The sequence below is a fragment of the Neovison vison genome, chromosome 14 (assembly GCF_020171115.1).
Source record: "Neovison vison isolate M4711 chromosome 14, ASM_NN_V1, whole genome shotgun sequence".
Taxonomy (NCBI): domain Eukaryota; kingdom Metazoa; phylum Chordata; class Mammalia; order Carnivora; family Mustelidae; genus Neogale; species Neogale vison.
The window spans coordinates 21,658,095-21,679,103 of NC_058104.1; the positions used below are offsets into that span (position 1 = coordinate 21,658,095).

The 21,009-nt window shown below is 48.3% G+C and overlaps 1 protein-coding gene across 14 annotated transcripts in view; it reads left to right on the forward strand.

The window, feature by feature from the left end:
• Positions 1-21,009, forward strand: part of RBFOX1 (RNA binding fox-1 homolog 1) — a 1,452,832-nt gene that overhangs the window by 1,382,270 nt on the left and 49,553 nt on the right. For 11 of the 14 annotated variants that reach the window (XM_044233296.1, XM_044233301.1, XM_044233292.1 and 8 more), the window contains one exon: positions 14,169-14,301. The exons of the other annotated variants lie outside the window; for them this stretch is intronic. In XM_044233296.1, coding sequence (XP_044089231.1) covers positions 14,169-14,301 — 133 coding nt within the window. The remainder of the gene's footprint in view (positions 1-14,168; positions 14,302-21,009) is intronic. 14 annotated transcript variants of the gene reach the window in all.

A 21,009-nucleotide genomic window follows, 5' to 3' on the forward strand; every position in this document is an offset into this window, starting at 1 on the left:
GCTAAGCCCTTCACGTGAACTTTCTGCTTTCATCTTCACAAGAAAAGTGTAAAATATGATTGTGCCCCTTTTTGCTTCAGAAAATTTAGGATTAGAAAGATTAAGAAATGTGTCCAAGGTGACCCAGCCAGATTAATTTAGAACCCAGCCCAACTCAATCCCAGGCCTTCCGTCTTCACTAGTCTCTAAACGTATCCACGGGCAGCCACGTGCTCTGCTCTGGAAATGTCCGAGCAGGGAAGGGTCAAGGGCAGCTTCTAGGCAGCTATCCAGCCTCTGCATTCGGGCCAGCATTGTGCTTTCTTCTTCTCATCCCCGGATCGCTGGAGAAGCGGTTCTTCTGTGTCTGATCTGCCCGGTCAGGGATTGGCAAAATAGTTCTTTAAAAGGCCAGAGAGTAAATATTTCCAGCCTCATGGGCCATCTGGTTCCTGTTGGCAACAAATCAAACTCTGTTGCTAGCTCGAAAGTAGCCACAGACACTGCAGAACTGAACAGGTGTGACTGCGCTTCCAATAACACTTTATGGACCCAAACAGTCCGAGGGCCAGACGTGGCCCGAGGGCGCCAGTTTCCGGACCCCTTTGCTCGGCTGGCATTCTTATCTGGGAGGGCCGGACTCCAGACAGCTGGCTACGATGGGGAGGAGATCAAGAGGGACCTTCTTTTCAATGTGCACCTTCCTGGGTCTTTCGTACTTTGTGCCCTTTGGTTACATTTCAAAACCAGTAATGGATGGTAGGCACGTCAAAAGATACCCACAGTAAGGTAGATACATGAATTCGGGCTAAATAGCGTGGATTGGCTGAGTTTTGCCCTCCTAACAAACACCAAACAAGTGTGGAGTTGGGGGTATCATTGTAGTGCTGTTGGCTTTCTCCAAGACCGGCCCCAGCTCCGCTGGGATAAATGGTGAGACTCCATCAGCGCACTGGGGAGGCCTCCTTGGTAGCCTGGGCTGATTCTGGCGTCTCCGGCAATTTCCAATCATGCTGGTCTCGGAGGGCCTCCACAGTGGATCTTTCTCATCAGGAACCCCTGCCTCGCTCCTTCTGAGTCTGTGGCTCAGCGCGGTGGTGACAAGAGACCTGCGTCCTCTACGTCATCAACTTGGAAATCACTCCTCCCAGTCTTTGCTCGTTTTCTCAGTCTTTTGGTGGGGGAGGGGGTTAAAAGGCGTTACTTCATATAACCCACTGCCATCACGTTGTTTCTATATGCCTTTCCATGTAACGTAAGTACTTCGTGAGCAAGGTGTCCTCTAAGAATTTTTTTTTATTTAAATTCAGTTTAATGAAGCAAGGCGTCCTTCAGTCAGACTCTGTAGTGTGGCGATCTCGTGGGCGAGACAGAGGATGGCTACGTGATGCTAAAGCCTCCAAACTACAAACAAATTTCGCACGTCGACATTTGGGGGTCCTACCTGACAGGAGGCTTGCCCTCTGTTAACACGGCGTTTTGAATGCCTCTTGGTAGCGCAGCTGAATACTGAAGTTCTCACCATTCTCCCGCGTTACCCGTAGACGCACTTGGCCACCAAACTCCTATTTGCGACACTGAACCCGTGCCCAGGGAGATTTTGAGACATCGACTGTGCCGTGCTCTGCCTGTCACCTCAGAGCACATGCCCGATCTAATGTCCAGCAACTGCTCCCAGCTGGACACAGCTGTGCAGCTACCCCCTCCCCCACCCCGCTCCCCAAACCCCCGTGTCGTTCTGTCTCCATCGCCGAAGCGCCATCTCTCTGCCTGGCACCGTCACCGGCCCCGCTTTCCCCATGGCGTAGCACAGCATGCCGATTGGTGAGCAGCTGATTTTTAAGAGTTTTGTACTCACTCCTGGGTTAATTCATCTCACCCGGACTTCTTGAACAGCCTCTTGAACAGGCTCGGTTGTATTTTCAATCCATGCCCCACCATCGCCCCAACCGGGTCGGGTCAGCGCCTTCATCCACAGCCGCGGTTGACTTGGGCCCACTCATGATCCTAGACCCCTCTGTTGTGACTGTTTTGCCTCTTAAAAAAAAATAAAAAAGACAATTTCAGGGGGGAAAACGCACAAGTTGAACTTCTCCGTTGTTTACAGAAGAATCTGGAAAGAAGCAGCCACATTTCTGGTGGCTGGGGTCTAGCTCTCTTGGCGCGTTATTAATCTCCATGCAGAATGGTGGCTCTTCTCTTTTGCAGATGGGGGCCTCCCTTCTGCAAAAGGCTGCCAGTTGCAAAACCTACCATCCTGTGGTGTGCCCCCAAACATCTTATTTGTCTTGATATTTCTCTCACAGAAATACATATGACAGATAAGGAGTCACTGGAGAATGGTTTGCTGTGTGTCAGACAGATATTAAAACAATAAACTACGTTGCCCTGGGATTCCAGTGCACACACAGCCAGAGAACAAGGCCGAGACGAGATGTTTCTGGAAGGCAGTGAGGCAGTCCTTCTGGGGGAATTCCCTGGAAACCCCACATCCTATGATGGCGTTGACAGAAAGTACTTTTTAATGCTCATGTTTTTGTAAGACCAGCAAACACGCGGGTGCAGCTCCCGCACTGAACTCCTGGGCCGTGCCTGCCTTCCGCTGGTCCTTGGCAAAGAGGAGAACGAAACCCTCCAAAGGGTTTGGCAGCTTGGTTTAGAGTTCATTTTTTTTTTTTTAAGCCCTCATCTGTACTTCATTTGCTTTCTCGAACAAATATAGATTTCAAATGTGAGAGGGGGCTATTCCGTGTTCAGACTGAATATGAACTACTTTGGGGCCAAAAATAAGATCCTGTGTGTTTCCTGGAATATAAAAGGGGCAGCTTGATGCTTTGGGGCAGGTGTGTACTCCTGGGGGACCAGGCTTTGCAAATGAAGCCAAGTCCTATCTCAAAGTCAGCATGGCCGGGAGTGAACAGCTTAGAAGGGGGAGTGAGAACAGCGAGTGACATATAATTCAGGCCCCGGAGAGGGGCCCCTTGGTGCTTCTTGCACAGAAATGTGTCCAACCACAGAAGTGGCCCCCTCCTCCCCCTGCCTCGTTTCTTTTCAAAAGCAAATCTCCCTGTGCAGTGCAAAGAATCACGAAAGGAAGCTGAGCTTGCCTCCCTGGAAGGGAAAAGAGCCTGGCATAGTTCATTTAAACATGATAATTTAAACACTTACTTCTCTCCAAAAACACCATTTTCTTAAATCATGTTTTCATTTCTGTAAAAGGACTGTCATGCCAGAAGCTATTTCATTGCTCCTAGAGAATTTGAGGGGAGTGTTCACAAAATGCAGTTTTTAGGACCAGATAACACACCCCATATTTTCAGTCCAGTCTCCTTGAGTTTTGTTTGCATGCAGTGTAGACTGGGGAAGCCTAATTGCTTTTTATGTAAACACGAACGTACCAGAACCACTTCCGCAGGCACACCTGCCCAAGGATATATATCACGCCCAGGTTCCAAGAAGCATTTCCCAAAAGATTCTTTTCTGCCAGCAAACCCTAGTCCCCCCGTATTGGTTTTACAAAATTCTCCCTGAGCTGCCGTTAGTTCATGACAAGACCTGGATTCGGCCAGAGGTGGGTCTATATCCTCACAGTACAGCAGCGGTTTGACCTTGCCCGAATCTGATCGCTGGGAGCATATTCACGACTGTCGGCCTACTTGTGAGCTTCCTTGTGTGAAGAGTCATTCAGGCTGCTTGAGGCACTGTGTCCCCCCAAATCCTCGGCTACACTTTCCCTTTCTTCCATAGACGCCATCTTCTCCGGGACTTTTTTTTTTTTTTTTAAGTTCACCGAAGAAGCTAGTCTGGTATGTTTATGTTGGTCTAGTGACTGGACAACCTATTTCCGAGTGATTTCCCTCTAGCCTGTCCACATTGGGGGTTGGGGGATTGTTCCAGCTCGGGTACCAGGCAGGAAACCCACAGATCCTGATGGCACCTGTCCTCGAGTTTTGCGTGGGGCGTGACTCAAAGGGTTGGGATTCTGGTAGAAACTGATTCTCCAAATCCGACGGCCCTAACCCCGGCCAGCTATTCCCACAGTGGTGGCTGGAGTTGCATCGCGGACCCGTCCTGGGAGCTCCCCCCCCCCCCACCGCCGGCCCCCTCGGAGGGCGTCACCTGCAGGAGCTCCAGCAGCCCCAGAGAACCACGGGAAATCCATTCCACCACGTGAAGCTAATTTATCTCCCTTGCCTTGTTTGCTGCGTGGAGAGGCAATTCACCAGGCTCACGCTTCCAGCCACCTGTTAGCCAGATCAGGAAAGATTTAACAATTGAAACTTTACTATATAGAGGCACTTGATAAAGTAATTATTTATACAAATAATTTGCCTTTTTTCCCCCCGTGGCTACCTGATGAGAGCTAAATTGACACCGCTACAGGTGTTGTCAAACGAATCGAGTGTGGCAAATCTCCTCTTCCAAATTAAAACAGATCTCAGCTTCTCACGGCTTTGTCTCCAGCCTTCCTTCAAATAACAGAAAGCACCTTTGCAAATGCCTTCCGCGGTCCCGCCAGGTTAAGCCCTCCAAGATTGAGAGATTCATTCTCGTTTTGTGCCGGATGAAATGTTACAGAAATCCTGCCCAGGGTGGGTATTGTCAACACCTGTGAGCCGACAGATCACAAATACGTCTTCTGCAAAGTGCAAGCGTATCTGGGCACGGCCGGCAGCCACGGTGCTCGCCGCGCATGCCCGTTGGGTTCATCAGACCGTCTGGAACCCAGGGGAGAAGAGGCAACAGCCAACTTCGGGAGGTAAGCGGGAGTAATGTGGCAATTATTTGAAAACCAAGGCTGCCATCCTCATTCAAAGACCTAGCGATGAAAGAAATTTCCATGTAAGCATTGTGTGGGGGTAGAGTGGACGCTTTTTGAATGTGTTTTTAAGTTAGGAAGCGTTTCTGCTTTGGGGACGCCAGGCTCGCTGCTCAGATTAGGTCATCCCTGGGCGTTCCCTGCATTTAGTTTTCTTTTTTTTTTTTTTTAAACCCCTGAATGACTCGTCTGTTTCCTTGCTAAGGAAGAGACTGTACCGGAGTCATGAGTGAAGTGATATTTGATAACAATATTAATAAATCGGTTATATAGAGAAAAAAGGGCATTACCCAAATATCGGGAAAGGGTTTTTTTTGTTTGTTTGTTTGTTTGTTTTTGCAGCTCTCTCAAATCTTGGAGAAAGGTTCTAGTTGAAGTTTGTCATAAGGAACTCCTTATTTTGACAGTAATGAGGTTTGTGTATAAACGCCATGCTGGGGGACCCTAGGTCCCCATTGCTGGGAGAGTCCGTTTCCCCGGTATTTTGGGAGAAGAGATAAGCCAAGATGGAGAAGGAAAATGGCTTGTTGTAGACTCTTACCAGGAACACAAATCAGTAGTGATCCTTCTGGCCTGTATCCAATTAGTAGAAAAGGAGCAAAGCCTTTCCAGGTGTTTTGAAATCTCAGCGCCTAAACAGAGAAGAGAAGGAACGGCACCTGCCCTCCGCCTCCTTCCAGCTTTTGCCCCCAACCAGGAGCATATTGAGGTCTCCTGGAGGTTTGTCAGCAGATTCCCCTGCCAGTTCGTTCCGTCCATGACGAACTGGGCCGCTTGTCCTGGTTGCGGTCTGAATCGAGGGAGAGGATGTAGTCACTTACGCTGCTCTAGGAGGCCATAGGAGGAAAGTGAGAACGGGGGAGTCCTGAAGGAGAAAGGAGAGTGGAACTAGGAAGTTCTTGCCCAGGGCTGACGCGGGATACCTTAGTCCCAATAGCCTCGTTGCTTTGTTGTGTGGTAGACGCGATGATAGGCTCTAGTGTCGGGCTGTCTGAGAGCACTGGGCCAGTTTCTGGGCTGCCTGACCTCTTCCTGCTCTCCCCAGGAAAGGGAAGGTAGCAGTAATGCCCGGCTTGTATGGTTTCCTGAAGATTTACTGAGTTAACCTTTGGGTCTGGCGGTTAGCAAGTGTCAGTAAATCGTCGCTGATACACAGCTGAAGCTCCTCTTTCGGATAATGGAGTATGGGAGGTTGGACTTTGCCCAACTGGGATCACCGCTTTGCTTTCAATTTTCCAGTTACCATTGTCTGGACTTTCCTCAAGTCGGGTTGAGTCCCTCCTCACTCATGTCCTCCAGAAAACCCGACTTTCTCTTAGCATGTGCGCCTTTCCTAAGCAGCGTGGTCGCAGCTCTCGCAAGTTTAAGGACTGTCCCCCCGTCCTCCCTTCCCCTACACCCCTTCCCCCGTGGCTGAACAACTGTGACATTCTGAGTTCATCTGACAACATTCTCAATAAACATTGCAGTAATTACCCTAGGCCAGGTAACCCTGGAGGTGTGAGAGAGACACAGTTTTGACCAAAATAAGGTCCTTAAGACATCCCCACGGAGAGCTGTATGATGTGGGTGCCATTCGATGAAGTGGTCAAGGCCAGAGGAAACCAGGGGAGGAAGCAGGTTGGGGACGGGAGTGGCCGAGAAACATTGAGAAGGTGGGGAGAAGCCCTTGGAGGAGGAAGGGACAGTGGAGCCAGCATTTGAGTGGGCTGATCAACTCAATGTTTAGGGACAGGACAAAGGAAAGAGAACATGCAGAAGCCACAGAGAAGGAGCAGCCAGAGGAGGCTGGAGCAAAAGGCAGCAGTGTAACCTCCTACAGCAAAGATTTAGGTCAATAAATTCAGCTCAGGCAGTCCAGCCAGGACAATGTCACCATCTTTTTTTTTTTTTCCCCTCTTCAAATAATGTACTTTTCTCTCCAATTTCAAGTTCTTGCCCCTTCCTTCAACACCTTCTCATCAGACCTAGAACAGCCAAGAAACTTCTGGCTCATCTGGATTGGGCTAAAACTTTTGTACCAACGATGCTACGTAGAGCGATTCAATTAGGGTGCGCCATGTTTTGTGAGCAACTACCACCCATAAAAAGTTAATTAATCAGGGCTGTGTCAATTTCCTCGTGCCATGTCAATTTGCTGCCAGGTAATTAATCACTAATCACCCACCAAGCAGCAGGCTGGGGGGGACCATCCATGAGCCATTTATTGTCTTTTCCCAAATAAAATGGCACGCACAGCCAGGAAGGAACACATCTTGCCTTTCATAATATTTTTATCGACACTTTTGCAAGTTGTAATAGACTGCAGCAACAAGCAGCTGCTGTTCAATGGGATATGAATATTAAGGAAACAAATGAGCGGAGATTTATAGGACATTGCGTTTCTGTTATGTCAGTTTTGAGATTAAACCCAGCAAATGAACAGTGAAAAATTACTCTTCCATGTGGGGAATGGTGATTAGACTTGTACATTAATTAGAAATTTTTGTTTTCCTATTCAATGCATCTCAAATGAGGATGTCCTGTAACGAACTGTTTGTCCAAAATGTGGATTTATTCGCTTCTAAACAGCAGTATTTAATATCCACATGCATTTTGAAATGAAACAAGAGTCCGTCCCAAATGTGTTCCAGGGATAGACAGACGAGAATACGAGAATCAGAGATTCCAACAAATTAAGTGGCTATTTTGGTCTTTTTGTAAATGACTGGATGGTTGGAACACCCCCCACCCCTTTCTCTCCTGAAACCTTGAAATTGCTGAATTTTAACAAAATTGAAAGCCTTTCCATTTTTATTTTGACCTAGAACTAAATGTGCGCCATCGTATTAAATTTCCCATTTAGCACCATTCAAAGAGAGTGACCCAGTTGCGTATAAATTCTGCTATAAACCAATTTGATGTACTTTTGTTTGAGATTCATTTTGGGGGAGGGGAGCAAGCAAACATTTTTGTCATTTGGGAAAAAAATCATTTTTTTTTAAACTATTCCTTGTGATGTTTATCACACAATACTCTGCCTCGGAAATTGAGCTCAAGCTGGTTATTTCACCTCGGCATGTTAACCTACTATGCCACTTCTTAATTTACGGTCCAGCTCATGAAACGGGAGTTCCCCCAAAGGGAATCCTGCCGAACAGTGAACCTGCTGTTGAAAGCATGTCTGTACCCCCAGACGTGAACGGTGAATTTAGGGTGAACGGTTCCCACCCTAAATTATCCACAGAGAAATTCAACCCCAAATCAGCACGGACAGCTCTGGGTCTCAGACCACTCCAGGGGTGGGCAAAGGAGGCACTGTGGCGCCCAGGGAGAGAAGGGTGGGGGCCCAAAGAGCAGCCCTCCCCTCCATTCTGATGGAACACCTTTGCCAGGGCATCTGGCAACCTCATGCAAATTCAAACCAGCGCACAAATGCAAAGAATAATTGCCCATTACCGCGGCTGTATATTTTTATGGCTTTGATGCAGACTCTGCCCCCCTGTTGGCTTTTGCATCTGCTACTCTTTCATCTCTCCCAAAGCTCTAAAACTTTAATATGCACTTTATAACCCTCAAGTATTTTCCACTGGTTTTGTGTTTCTTCTTTGGGGATTTCCGGGCTGGTGAGATGATCTCATTTGTGTTTATTTCGAAGGTAAGCACCATCTTCGTAAAGGAGACGGAGGGGGAGCGGGCGCGTTCGTCACTGTAAATACACCGAGTGCGGAGCTCAGAGGAGGGGGTGGGCGGCGGGGCTTTGTCTTTGATGGGAGACAGGCAGGAAGCAGTTGACACCCTGGTAAACGGGCCATTTGGCGGGTTGATACACCCACACATCTTCCGGTTAAAAATGTTGATTCGCCTTGGTACCGCGCACATCGCCTCGCCTCGCACGTCACAGCAGGCCTCTCGTTACATCCCTGAAGTTTCCATTTCATTGAGCTCCGTGCTATATGACTCCTCCTGCCCAGGAACGGAGCGAGTTATCCCACAGACACTCCCCCAAAATATGCTGCGGGGATCCATCTCGCGGAAGGTTGGGAGTGGGTCGGCCGGGGACGTTGATGTGTCCCCAAGATGCGCAATTGGTGTTCGCTCTAAAAGCTCTTGCCCTGTTCCCTTTGAAAGAAACTCATTTTTAGCTTATGAACCAAATCCAATTTTCGTGGCCGTGATACCAGATTTTTCACTTTGATTCATGCTGGATAAGGTTTAAGAGGGAACCTTTCCAGTATAATGAACCTGTGCTGTTGTTTTGTCTCGTCTCCTGTCTTCCCTTGTCTCCCTCATGCCAACAACTAAGGATTTATACTGGGTCTGCAAAGCAACCTGAATACTTTCCATTGTTCCCCAGTGATGCTCTCTTTACATGTTTATTAACTGGAAGTTCAGCTAGGGGGGAAAAAAAAAATCAGTTCCAACACCAGGGGTTTAAAAATGCCTATAATCTGGTGTCTTTTCTTTCTAACCCTGTCCTTTCATTAACAAAGAGGCTTTTACAAACATGGGACAGGGTGACAGGTTTATGACTTTTATTAACATTGATTTACTCCGTTCCAGAATCAGAGAGGACATTGTGAGTTTCCATTTGGCATTTTTGCATTAGATTTATTAAACATTTATTGCCCACTTACTGGATCCAAACTCCTGAACTGGGGCATTGATAGACAATGCGATAACTTTGACTCAACAAAAGATAGGTGTCGCGTCCCAAAGTAAGCACATAATTGAGATGTCTTCTGTGTGGTTCAAGGATAAAGTCATTTCGGTTTTGTTTCATCTGTATCTGAATCATCTGTCTAGGTAGTTGCTTCAAATATGCATTTAACCGTGTCCCAGCATCAACAAGCCAGTGCACATGGTAGGCAAGTAAACAAAAGTAAACGAATCCGTTCCTTCCATCCTAAGTGGAGTCCAGAGGAAGCGTAACAAACAGTTGTGTTTTTTGGGTTTTTGGTTTTTTTTTTTTTTTTTTTTTTTAACCCATGCAATTGTCCATTTGTTTTAGTGGCAAGAGAGTCACTCAGAATCCTAAACCAGCTTCAGGGCGGGCAGCGGGCGGGAGGGCAGGGGACTTCCTCTAGTGGGGATGAGGAGGAACATGGAAGGCTCCGCCACAGACCCGAGGAGTTAAGGTTTATAAGCACATTCTATCCATTGTTCCTTGTGGCACACGTTTACTGTACTCAGAGACTCCAAATTGCTCAGTTGCCGGAGAGCACTGTCTGGGGTTCGGTGAAGGAAAGAACCTGACCCCACAGGCCCTTTCATAGGTATCAGTGTCTGGCAGGGGTGTGTGTGTGGGGGGGGGTTGCATTTGAGCCCTGCTTTTCCCCAGAACAAGAACCTGATCTCCAAATCCCAACACAGCACAGCAGTGAATGTGAATTGCAGGGAATTAAGGTTTTGCAGTAATTCCGAGTACAACACTTGGATCCAAGCCCTCTCCCGTTTTATCAGAACCACGCGTAACGCCAAGTGTGGTTGCCATTTCCGGGGCCAGCCCAGCACCTGTGAGCCCGGCTGTAGAAGTCACTTTTACAGGGATCCTGACCCAGGGTTGCTGTGTCGTTGGCCTCCATGTAAGTGCGACTCCCGGGCAGGACACCTCGTATAGAGGGCAGTGTTTTAGAAGGTGCAGGGTGACGAGGCTCTGCCTCTACGGTCCCAGAAGGAGGGAGATGAACACTGGTTCACCTCCAAAGGGTGTCCACGCACCTACTCCGTGCCGGGCCCTCTTCTGAATCAACAGAGGGGGAGCACTCTGCCCTCGCAGAGGGTACGTTCTAGCAACAGCGGGAGCCCTCCTCTTTCCTTTCTGTCATCCAAGCTACTGGATGGCGAGGACACCCCGGGGAGCTTTGTGGCTGCTTCCTTCCAAAGGAGATTAAGACATAAATACGAGTAGGAAGCAAGGGAGGAAGGAAGGAAAGGGGGAAGGGGGAAAGGAGGGTCAGAATAAGAAGGAAGGAAAGCAAGAAGGCAAAGAGGAAGCAAACGTTCATTAATCGTGATGACAACCAGAGGCTTCATAAAGAGACTCCTCGGTAGCAGGAGACGGGTACCAAGAAAGGGACAGCTGAGCAAACCATCCATCCACCTGGGAGATACACAGGCTTCCTGCATGAAGCCTCAGGTCCAAAGCATCACGTGCAGGAAGGACCTCCTTATCTTGCTGAGGCCACTTGGCCTCCCAGAAAAGCAAGTTTTCGGCCCAGGAGTGGATGTGTTGTCCTTGCTGGGTTCCTTTAACAAAATAAGAATCCCTCTAACTTGGGATTAGCCCCAGGTTAACTTGGAAGAGCCCTGGAAAGCCTTCCATGGAGACCTGTCCCACCTCCTCCCGCTTCGGGTGGGACACCCCCCCCCACCCCCCGCCGCCGTAGGCAAGGGACACACGAGGAGTCCTGGCCCCGCACTTTTGAGCGGCTCATGCTGCCCTGCTCCCCAGCCTAGCTTCTGTTGTATCTCAACATCTAAATCCTCTAAGAATTATTGTAGAAGCTGCTTGTCGCTGAGAGGGATCTGGTCTCTCTCAGTGTGCGCGGGAGCCGGCGATAATGAATGGGTCAGCGTAATTACCGTGTCTCCTCACACAGGCGGCCAGCTGCTCTGCCAGACTGTGAATTTTTCATTTTCTTTATTTCAAAATCCAGGGTGTTCCTATGAAAACTTAATATTTGAACTGTGACTAGATGGAGTTGGCATCACAGTCCCGCTCCCTCATTTTCTCGCCAGTCCTGAAACAAACAGCTCATGACTTCTGGGCTTTTATGGTGTTAGGACTTACTGGCTTTCCCCATTACAATGAACACCTCTCTGTGAATTCATGCACGTTCGTTGAAACACAAGCGGGGGGACATGGGTGAGCAGAGGCCGGGAAGCTGAGAATTAAGGACAGCTGCACGATTTGACACGAACAACAATAAGAAAAAGAGGTTAAGGGGCGCCTGGGTGGCTCAGTGGGTTAAAGCTCTGCCTTCGGCTCAGGTCATGGTCCCAGGGTCCTGGGATCGAGCCCCACATGGGCTCTCTGCTCAGCCGGGAGCCTGCTTCCTCCTCTCTCTCTCTCTGCCTACTTGTGATCTCTGTCTGTCAAGTAAATCAAATCTGTAAAAAAAAAAAAAAAAAAAAAAAGAGGTTAAAAACAATGTGTATGGTCTTTTAAGACACAAATGGAAAGATAAAATCATTCTGAATCGCTTGCATATCCCAGCATCGTACCCTCCTTGGTGAGAGAAAGATCTGGAGGAATCCATGAGAACGGGCAGAGAATAGCAAGTGACCGTCAGTCAGTCTGCACTTTGGGTTCAAGGGCTGTGTTCCAACCCCTGCGATTCTGTGGGGTGTAGGGGCTTGGGGATGGCTGCTGTGGGGGACCCCACCTGCTTCGTCTCCCCCACCCCGGCCAGCCCCACGCAGCTAGGATACAGTGTATCCAAGGTCGCCTGGGCTAATAAACAGATCAGGTGAAGGGCTTCGGCTCCTGAGTGGGGTGGTGAGAAGGGGAGCAGACCCCACTGGCAGTTTGGATATAAGCTACAGGCACCTTCAACACAGCACGAGACATAACATCTTGCAAGCGATGAGGTGCTCCCCAAAATGAGCTCCCGGAGAGAGGTGTGCGTCTGCTGATGGCCTGTGGTTGCGAGCCTCCCTGGCGGTCGGATGTTCTGCGGTTGGAGGCTCCTGTCCCTCCCAGCCCCGTCTGTCCTAAAAACACTGTGTGAAGTCCCAGAAGAAAGGGAGCAGGAGAGAGGGGGTGGCGTACTAGGGAGGAAACCCTTGCTTCCTTCCACCTGTTTCTCCCTCCCTCTGGAAATCTCCTTTTGTGTCGGGGGGGGGGCAGTTGGGAAAGGAACCTGGGACAAGGAGGGGGGTTGGCTGGAGAGTCTGTCCATTCTTTGGCCTGTCCACAACTTAACCGATTGCTCTCTTATTTACGTGTATTCACTCAGGTGTCCAAAGTTTAGAACCTACTGTGGATAAATCTGGGGGGCTTCCGCCGACTTGGGGAGGCATAGGCAGAAGCAAAGATGGACAGGCGATGGGCGGGGGGAAGCCAGGAAGAACTTGCTGGTTGATAGGGGAGAGAAAAGGTAACACACTGACAGACTCCCTCTTTTCGAAACCATTACCTGTGAGAGGTTGGGTGTTCTGGGCCTTTAATACAGATCTCCTGCCTCAGTGGATTCCCCTGAATGGTTTTCCAGAAATGTGCCTCCTCCCTGGAATGCCATTTGGGCGATTTGCCTGCAGTTCAGTGGGGATGGCATGCTCGGGGCTGGCATAGCGAAATTGCTGTGAGATTGCGCAGAAGTGGTTTCCTGAAGGCTTCCTGGGCCCCGGTGCGTCCGGATTTGCCGACACCCTAGGAGGAAGGACATCCCACGCAGAGGCAAGGGAACGAATTTTCAGGGGTCTCTGGCATCAGGCTTAATTTCCCTCTTGACTCCTCAGCAAGCAATCCCACTCAGAGAATTTTCCTCCAAGGAGGAAAACTCAGCCCACACCCTCTTAAGAGCTGAGTTCCCAGACTTCTCTACAATTAACGGTTGGTGGGTGCGCCTAGCTGTTACATGGTTTGCGGGCTGATGGGACATTGGTAACGGTTCGTTTCTTGGCGCATAAGGGGTTTGCACACTTGTGATGCATGCACGCGTCTGCAGGAAAACTATCTTGCAATTTAAAAACTTTAACAAGCAGTAGGTGTACATAAAGGAAAACGGGGGAAAGAAAAATGGGATAGGGAAGGCAATCAGTAGACAACACACACACACACACACACAGTTCAGCCCCAGAGATAACTAGGGACACATTGAAGTATGTACGCATATGGAAATGCAAGTGTTTGCATATATACACACACATATAAACATACCTGGGTACACACCCACATACACATGTGTAGACACCGGGTACACATGGACACACATGTTCACTTACACATTTACACATGTGCTTGGCTACATTATATACGTGTATTGTGTGCTCAGACACATAAATATCTCTTACACACGGTATACATGTGTGTGCAGATAGATACCTAGATCCTGGCAACACAGCGCATACTTCCTGCAATCTGCCTTTGTAGAATTTTAACTTTGCGCAGTGAGCTTGTCTCTTGTTACCACAAATTCTTTGTAAATGCTTGTCATTTACCATGTTCTCTTGGGCACAGGGACCGACCCCTTAGGCAACCCACTCTGTCTGGAATCGGACCTTCACCTCCTCCCTGCTGGCCGCCTTTGGAACCCCGCCTCCCTTCTCCAGGGGCGGTGTCCAGCCTGGGGCTGGGAGTAGAAGGCGCCTGGGTGGGCGGGTTGCCCTCCGAGACCGGTGTGCTTCTGAAAGCCTTTGCTCTGCTCTCTCCTTTCCCACCCCACAGTGCCCGGCTTCCCGTATCCAGCCGCCACCGCCGCGGCCGCCTACCGAGGGGCGCACCTGCGAGGCCGTGGCCGCACCGTGTACAACACCTTCCGCGCTGCGGCGCCCCCGCCCCCGATCCCGGCCTATGGCGGGTAAGTGGGGCAGCTCCCCCCACCCCCGCCCTGTGGCGGGCCTCCCGCACCACCCCTCCTGGTTGTGAACGCATGCTGGCCTTGACTTCCCCACCAGAACCGCCCCGGCATGCAGCCCTGCGCGCGCCTGCCGCCGAGCACCTTGCAAAGAGAACTGAAAAATGAGTGTAATTTGTCCTGTCATGGTTGGTGCCTTTAAGCATTCTACATGTCACATGTTGTTATGTAAATTCTCTCTGAGACTGAATGCTGGAGAACAGAAAAATGGCTACAGCCAAAGATGTATTTCTGATGATTGCAAACATCTGGTTATTAAGGAGGTTGGATCACATCTGCCCCTTGAATTCCGTCCATGGAGGGACACAAAGTCCCCAAACATCAAAGTTCGCTGGGGTGGTCTTGCTCCCCTCCCCCAAAGACACCTTGCTTGTCAAGGTTTATGAGCCCTTGCCTGAGAAGAGAAACTTAGGTGTGGAGTCAAATGCAAACGTTCAAAAGTTCAAAGACATTGGAAGTTAAGACCCGTTTCAGTTGGATTTTCCAAAATGGGCATTTGGCTTCCTCTACAAGCAACTGTAATTCCGTTGGCCGTGTGGTATCTGTGCGCAGGGAATCTGGTGTTGCCGAGCGTAGATCAAGGAATGACTGGGAACGCCGAGAAACTGTGGTCTTTTGGTGGGATGTGCGCCCATACTGCAGTGCTATGCTTTCTTTCCTCCTGTTCAGGGCTCCTTCTGGAACATTCCAGCACCCCTGGTGTTGGGGAGAAAGTGGTGTCTCTGCCAGACCTTGGGGATGTTTGGATTGTCTGGAGACATTGTGGGTGGTCACAGCAGGAGCAGGAAGGTGCCATGGCATCTAGGGGGTGGAGGCCAGGGACACTGCTTGACGTGCACAGTGCACAGGAGGGCCCCCTAACATAGACGTGTCAGGCCCCAAATGTCAGTAGCGCTACTCAGAAAAACTCAGCTATGCCCTGGCCGACTGGCTTTCTGGTCTGTGAAACAGAATATGGCTGCATTCCAGGCTGTATGAAAAGGGTTAATGCATTTTTTTAAAGCTCTGTTGCTTATAAATCTTTTAGAAAACCTGAATTAGCCTAGATCATCTCTCTATTATACCGACGACAAAGGGAACCACTCTTTTTTTCATTATTTATTCATAACTCACCTACTGCAGAGGAGAGCATCTGAGGTGTTTCAAACACAGACGCAATGAGATGAAATTCAGAATATAAATAAATGAAAGTACATGGAATCATCAGGAGAAGAGAACACGGGCAAAGAGACCAGTCCGTGTCCATTGTTTCTTGTTTTGTTGTTAGCCTTGGGTCACTTCTCGGTTTCTTACTGGACAAAACAACGGTGAAAATTCCTTTCTCGCGGAGAGGTGGTGGACAGTAGCGAACCGAGGGTGAATTTGCCCTGACTTCTTCCCATGCTCCAGAAACATTCATCTGTTCCTCCTAAGCCTTTACCTGACCATGTAATACAAGGAAGCATCCAGAGTGTTAATCATTATTTCCAACCCCACAGTGTTGAGCCCGTTTTATAGACCCAGAAATGCAGAAATAAAGATGTGTTATTCCCAAGGTCACACAGCAAGTTGTTATGAGGGAGGAAGGGAAAAAAAAAAAGACCAAGTTACCCTGTAGGCTCATGTAATTACTAAAGCAAGATTCATAAGCCATAAATACAGAATTGCATGTTTATACCACATTCGTTTGTCTGAAAATTATTATCTTATCTTAGTAGATGGTAATTGCAGCTTTTTGGTATATGTGCCCTCAGTATCTCACTACTATACTGAACAGGAAAAAAAAATAAAATTATATGGCTTATCCTCACATGAACAATTTATAAAAATCTCAAAATCACACACCTGCCGTAAAATTGAAATTCGCTAACTTACAGTGATCTCGCTCTTTGCCGGGAATAACCGTGCATAACTAATTAATGCCACGTTCACCAGGGAGAGACACAGGCATCTCCAAATGGTGAAGCAACGTGTTTGTGACTGCTTTCAGACGTGACTTAATTTAAATATTCCGGCAATAGTCCTCTCATTTTGGTTGTAATGGTACCCTGTGCCTCTTTGCTGGTAATATTCCAAATGGAATCCTGAAACCACCCTTAGTGGTAAGATGAAATTCTCAATATTAGGAGGAGGAGGAGGAAGATACAGAAGGGCTAGCAGTGTGCGTGTGCCCATGTCTGCGTGTTCCAGAAGAGCAAAGTGCTGGTTGAAAATCGGAAATTCAGCGAGGGTGTCTTGTATTGCAAACTGCCTGGAGGGCACCTGCTCCGAATGAGAATGTGTGAACCCAGCATCTTAAATGAAGGTTTCTCCTTTTCCTCCTCTTGTTGGTTGAGGCTGCAGGAGACTGGGGGCAGGGGTGGGGGGGCAGCCCATTTTGGAAAGAAAAGCGGGGGACAGCAGAGAGTAGATACGGGCTGGAGTGGTAAGAGCCCTGAGCTTGGGTGAAAGCAAAGCGCAGAGACTGGAAACCAGAAACCTACTTCTGTTTCCAGAAGGTGACGTTATCAGGATTTAGGTCATTGGGGGATAGTGTGGATTTCCTGTAGCCATTTGTGTCCAAAGTCCTCTGTGGGGAGATTTGTAGTGTCGACTAATGTCTTTACTCCAGTGCAGTTCAGCCTAACACCCCTTTTCTCAGTTCCACGCACTGTCTTGCACTTTCAAGGAATTCCTTCTAGTTAGGGGCAGGGGCACCCCATAAGCTAATAATGTCAATAAATGTGCTAAGGGAGAAGGGTGTTGTGTGAGCACCAAGGAAGGTCCCTTAGCTCAGCTTGGGTTTTTAGAGAAGGCTCCAGAAGAAAAAGAAATGTAGGATGCCCTCAAGTCCAACCACTTCCTAAATTGCCATGCCAAGACCCCATTCTGCCATCCCCCTCACACGCAGGGATCCCCATCTTTTCTAAGCTGTCACCGAGCAAGCTGCATTTATTAGGATTTTCTATTTGTCACCAGTTGAAGACAAAACTAAGTGCCAACCTAAACCTCTGCTCTTCAGGAGCTATGCAATATATACTTTGTTACTGAAATTCCAACCAAAAATGGGTCATTCATCCTATGTCCATGTATGGCTTCCATACTGTTTTCCTAAGATACCGGGGGAAAAAAAGAGAAATCAGGGCACCTGAAGGCTCAGTCAGTTAAGCATCTGACTCTTGGTTTCGGCTCAGGTCATGATCTCACAGTTGTGAGATCGAGCCCCACATCAGGCTCTGTGCTCGGTGTGGAGTCAGATGCTCTCTCCCTCTCACTCACATACACCATACTCTCTCTCTCAAATAAATAAGTATAAAAGGAAATCGTACAGAAACTCCATGGCTACTTTTGTGGAGCCTGGGGAGACCCTCGGAGATATCCAACTTCGAGACAGTCCTTCAGGAAGATGCAGCAAGCGTGCCTTCCCATTCATCCATTTCCTTTGATTGATTTGGTTTTCCCTTCCGCATCCTGTGGTTTTCCCTTCCACATCCCTCCCAGCACAGGTTTTGGAGGGGCCCTATTCTCTTCTTCCTCACACCGGTAAAGATAACCTTCTTGGCACATCAATAGGTGATCATTTGCTCTGGGAGAGGGGGTTCTGCTTGGACCATGGGTTGGGGACCACAGAAATGGATGGAAAACCTAGATTGAATCAGCCAAGTCACTGTTGATTGTCAATATCGACTGAATGAGGAAGGGCGATGAGTTGGAAACCTAGAGTCCGACCCCTTTCCAGGGAGGGTCCTGCAGTTTCCAGACCACCATCCCCCGCAAGCCACAGAGCTGGCTTTGGTTGGAGGCACCACAATAGTTATTGGAATATGTAGATCATAAACAAAATACTAACTAGTGAATGGTTCCTGAGAGAGCTGAATCACCAGGTCTTCCATTTTCTCCACGCGTTTGATCCTGGAGTCAGTTTGGACAGAGAAGCCTCAATGTCCGGTCTGTCTTCCTCTGACCCCGTGTGGGAGAAACTGCCCTTTGGGCAATTGCCCACCAAAGGAGCTCGCGGATCGATGACGCATGGATGGAGATGGCAGATGGATGGACTGGAGACACACCCCCAGACTCAGTAAACATCTGATATTAGAAGAAAGCAACCAAACCCCAACACCCACCTAAAAGGAACACCGTGAACCTGGCCTCACCAAAATCTTATTCTTAATTAATTAGCCACTTAACTATAAAGCAGCTATTTATCCCGTGCCTGCTATGTACCAGGCATATTGTCTGGGGACACAGTAGAGTGTTCTAATGGAGCATCAAAGAGTATTTGAAAAAATTATTAGGATTCTAAGCTAAACATCCAGCATCTGCTATAGGGTTTTGGTCTTGGTTCTCTGGGTCTCTTTGGAGAAAGTGTTCTATAACTTTCTCAGGAAATTAGTTTGATGCAACTATGTACAGCCTCTCAGAGTTACCTTGAGAAGTGGTTTGAGGACACTGTGTCATTTTGTGTATAGGAGAGATATAGTAGTATCGCAGGACAAAAACTCTTAAACTGGCTGGTGCAATGATGAAATTCACACATAGATCCTTGGGAATGCTTTTGGGGCAGGTCCTAGGAAAGCATCTGACAGCAGGCACTAGCTTATGTGTGTGTGCTTTTCTGGCTATATAGCAGCCATGCTTTCGGGCTTAATTTCTGAATGTCTCCTCCTCAGACTATGCCCTCTCTGTTTAGGACTTTTCTACGTTTAATATGAACACTAGGAACAGAGATCATCACCCATTATCAGAAAGTTTTTCAGAATTACCTCTAGCATTTTGTGTGTGTGTTTGGGTTTGGTGTGAATTCTTGTTCAAATCTCCAGCCAGTTTTAAAGTGTAACCTCTGTTATGTTCAAAAAAAAAAAAAAGAAGAAGAAGTTGTGAATTGAATGCATCTATAGATAAAACCACCATGAATCAGTGGTTCTTAAATTTTATTTTGGGGGGAGACGACAGGGTTATGTCACAGATGCCTTTACTAATCTGATTAAAAATGTGTTTTCCCTAGGAAAATGTTAGTGGATACATACATATATCCATACATAGCATACACAATAATACACAGATGTCAGGGAATTTACAGACCCATATCTGTTCAAAAACAGCTAGATTTAAACGCATTAAAATTTTAATTTATTTTCCACTTGGAAGGGGCAGCAAGGTAGAGCGGTTTTAAATAACCTCTCCTTCAGGAATGCATTTGTGGTGGTGGGGATAGATTCTATTACACAAACAGATTGTATAGTCTGGCCATCCTCGACTTTTGTTCCTTTTTTTTTTTTTTTTTTTTTAAGTAAACTAATTTGCTACAGTGCGATCATCCCCTGCTTGCATTCAACCAAATATTTAACTACTGCTATTACCTTTCTAAGAAAATGAGTTGTGCATTTGCATTATGTTCTTGCAAAAGTGTATTGCAGGCCTGAAGTGATTGGCAAGCAATACAATTACCTTTGCATGGCTAGACAGACTGCCTTGGCATTAAAATTGGACTATACTTGTTCAACGCACGATGGCAACTCCCTTCTATTGTTCGGGGCCCATGGTTCATTTATCTGTAGATCTATACTAGCCCTCAACTCCTGCCCTCCGTTCCCGACACATCTGATATTTTAAGTGCACCTGTTTCATGGGGCTTTAAAAAGCATTTGGACACATTCCTGGAAACCAGCATGAGAGTCTGGAAGAGCTTTCCTATAACCACCCCTCCTTAGATGAGGGCCTGGGAGACTGGTCTGTCTCCCAGCTCAGTGCCGTCACGATGTAAAGAAAAATAACACGTGGAGGGCGGTGTCCCATTGATCAATGAGCCAGTTCCTCCCCTGGCCAGCAGCATCAGCATCCCTTGGTCCTGGTGAGAAATTAGAATTCTTAGACCCCCATCCAGACCTATTGGATCAGAAACTCTGAACTGGGTGACGGGGTATGATGAGGGAGAAGTGGGCTAAGGTAGCACAGGATGTTTAGACCAGGGACCGACACAGTCATCATTCCAGAAATGTGAGGGCCAGTAGTATACGAGGGCCTCCTCAGCAGCTGAGGAGGAGAAAATACATCTTGGGGAAGGTGGCAGCCCATCAGCTGGCTTTCAGACCACCAACGAGGCCAGCCGTATTGTTTCCTTGTTTTTAGAGTTATCCTGAAAAGAGAGTCCTCACCCCCTCCGTCATCACCCAACTGAACCCCTCCCCCCACCACCGACTCCCTCTGCAACACACTCGGTGAAAACAGGCGCTCCCCACGAGGTGTGGTTTTCATCGGGGAGAGAATTCTCAGTTTCCTTTCTCTGTGGAGCTGCGCAGTCTGCTGGGCCTCTGGACCCTGCAGGCCCCCAGAAGGAGCCCGGGACCCTCTGGACACTAGGACTTGCATAGTCTGTTCCCTTTGCCTGGACTGCTCTTCCTCCCTCTGCACCTGGCTGAGGCTTCGAGATTTCCGAGGCACTCGCGCAGATATCCTCACCTCTGCTGCCCGCCCTCCTCCCTCCACTACCCTTTCCCAGCTCCTGCTCCTCAACCCCCATGCAAGCTGCAATTTTATATGTATGTACGTGTGCACACATGGCTTTGCGACCACGCGACCCCTCCCTATAAAGCTCCCGAGGGCAGGCTTAGTGATGGACATGCTCGGGCTTGTCTCTGCCTTAGTACAGTTGTTGAGGGCTCGTAAGCATCTCGGGGAAAGAGTGGTCATTGT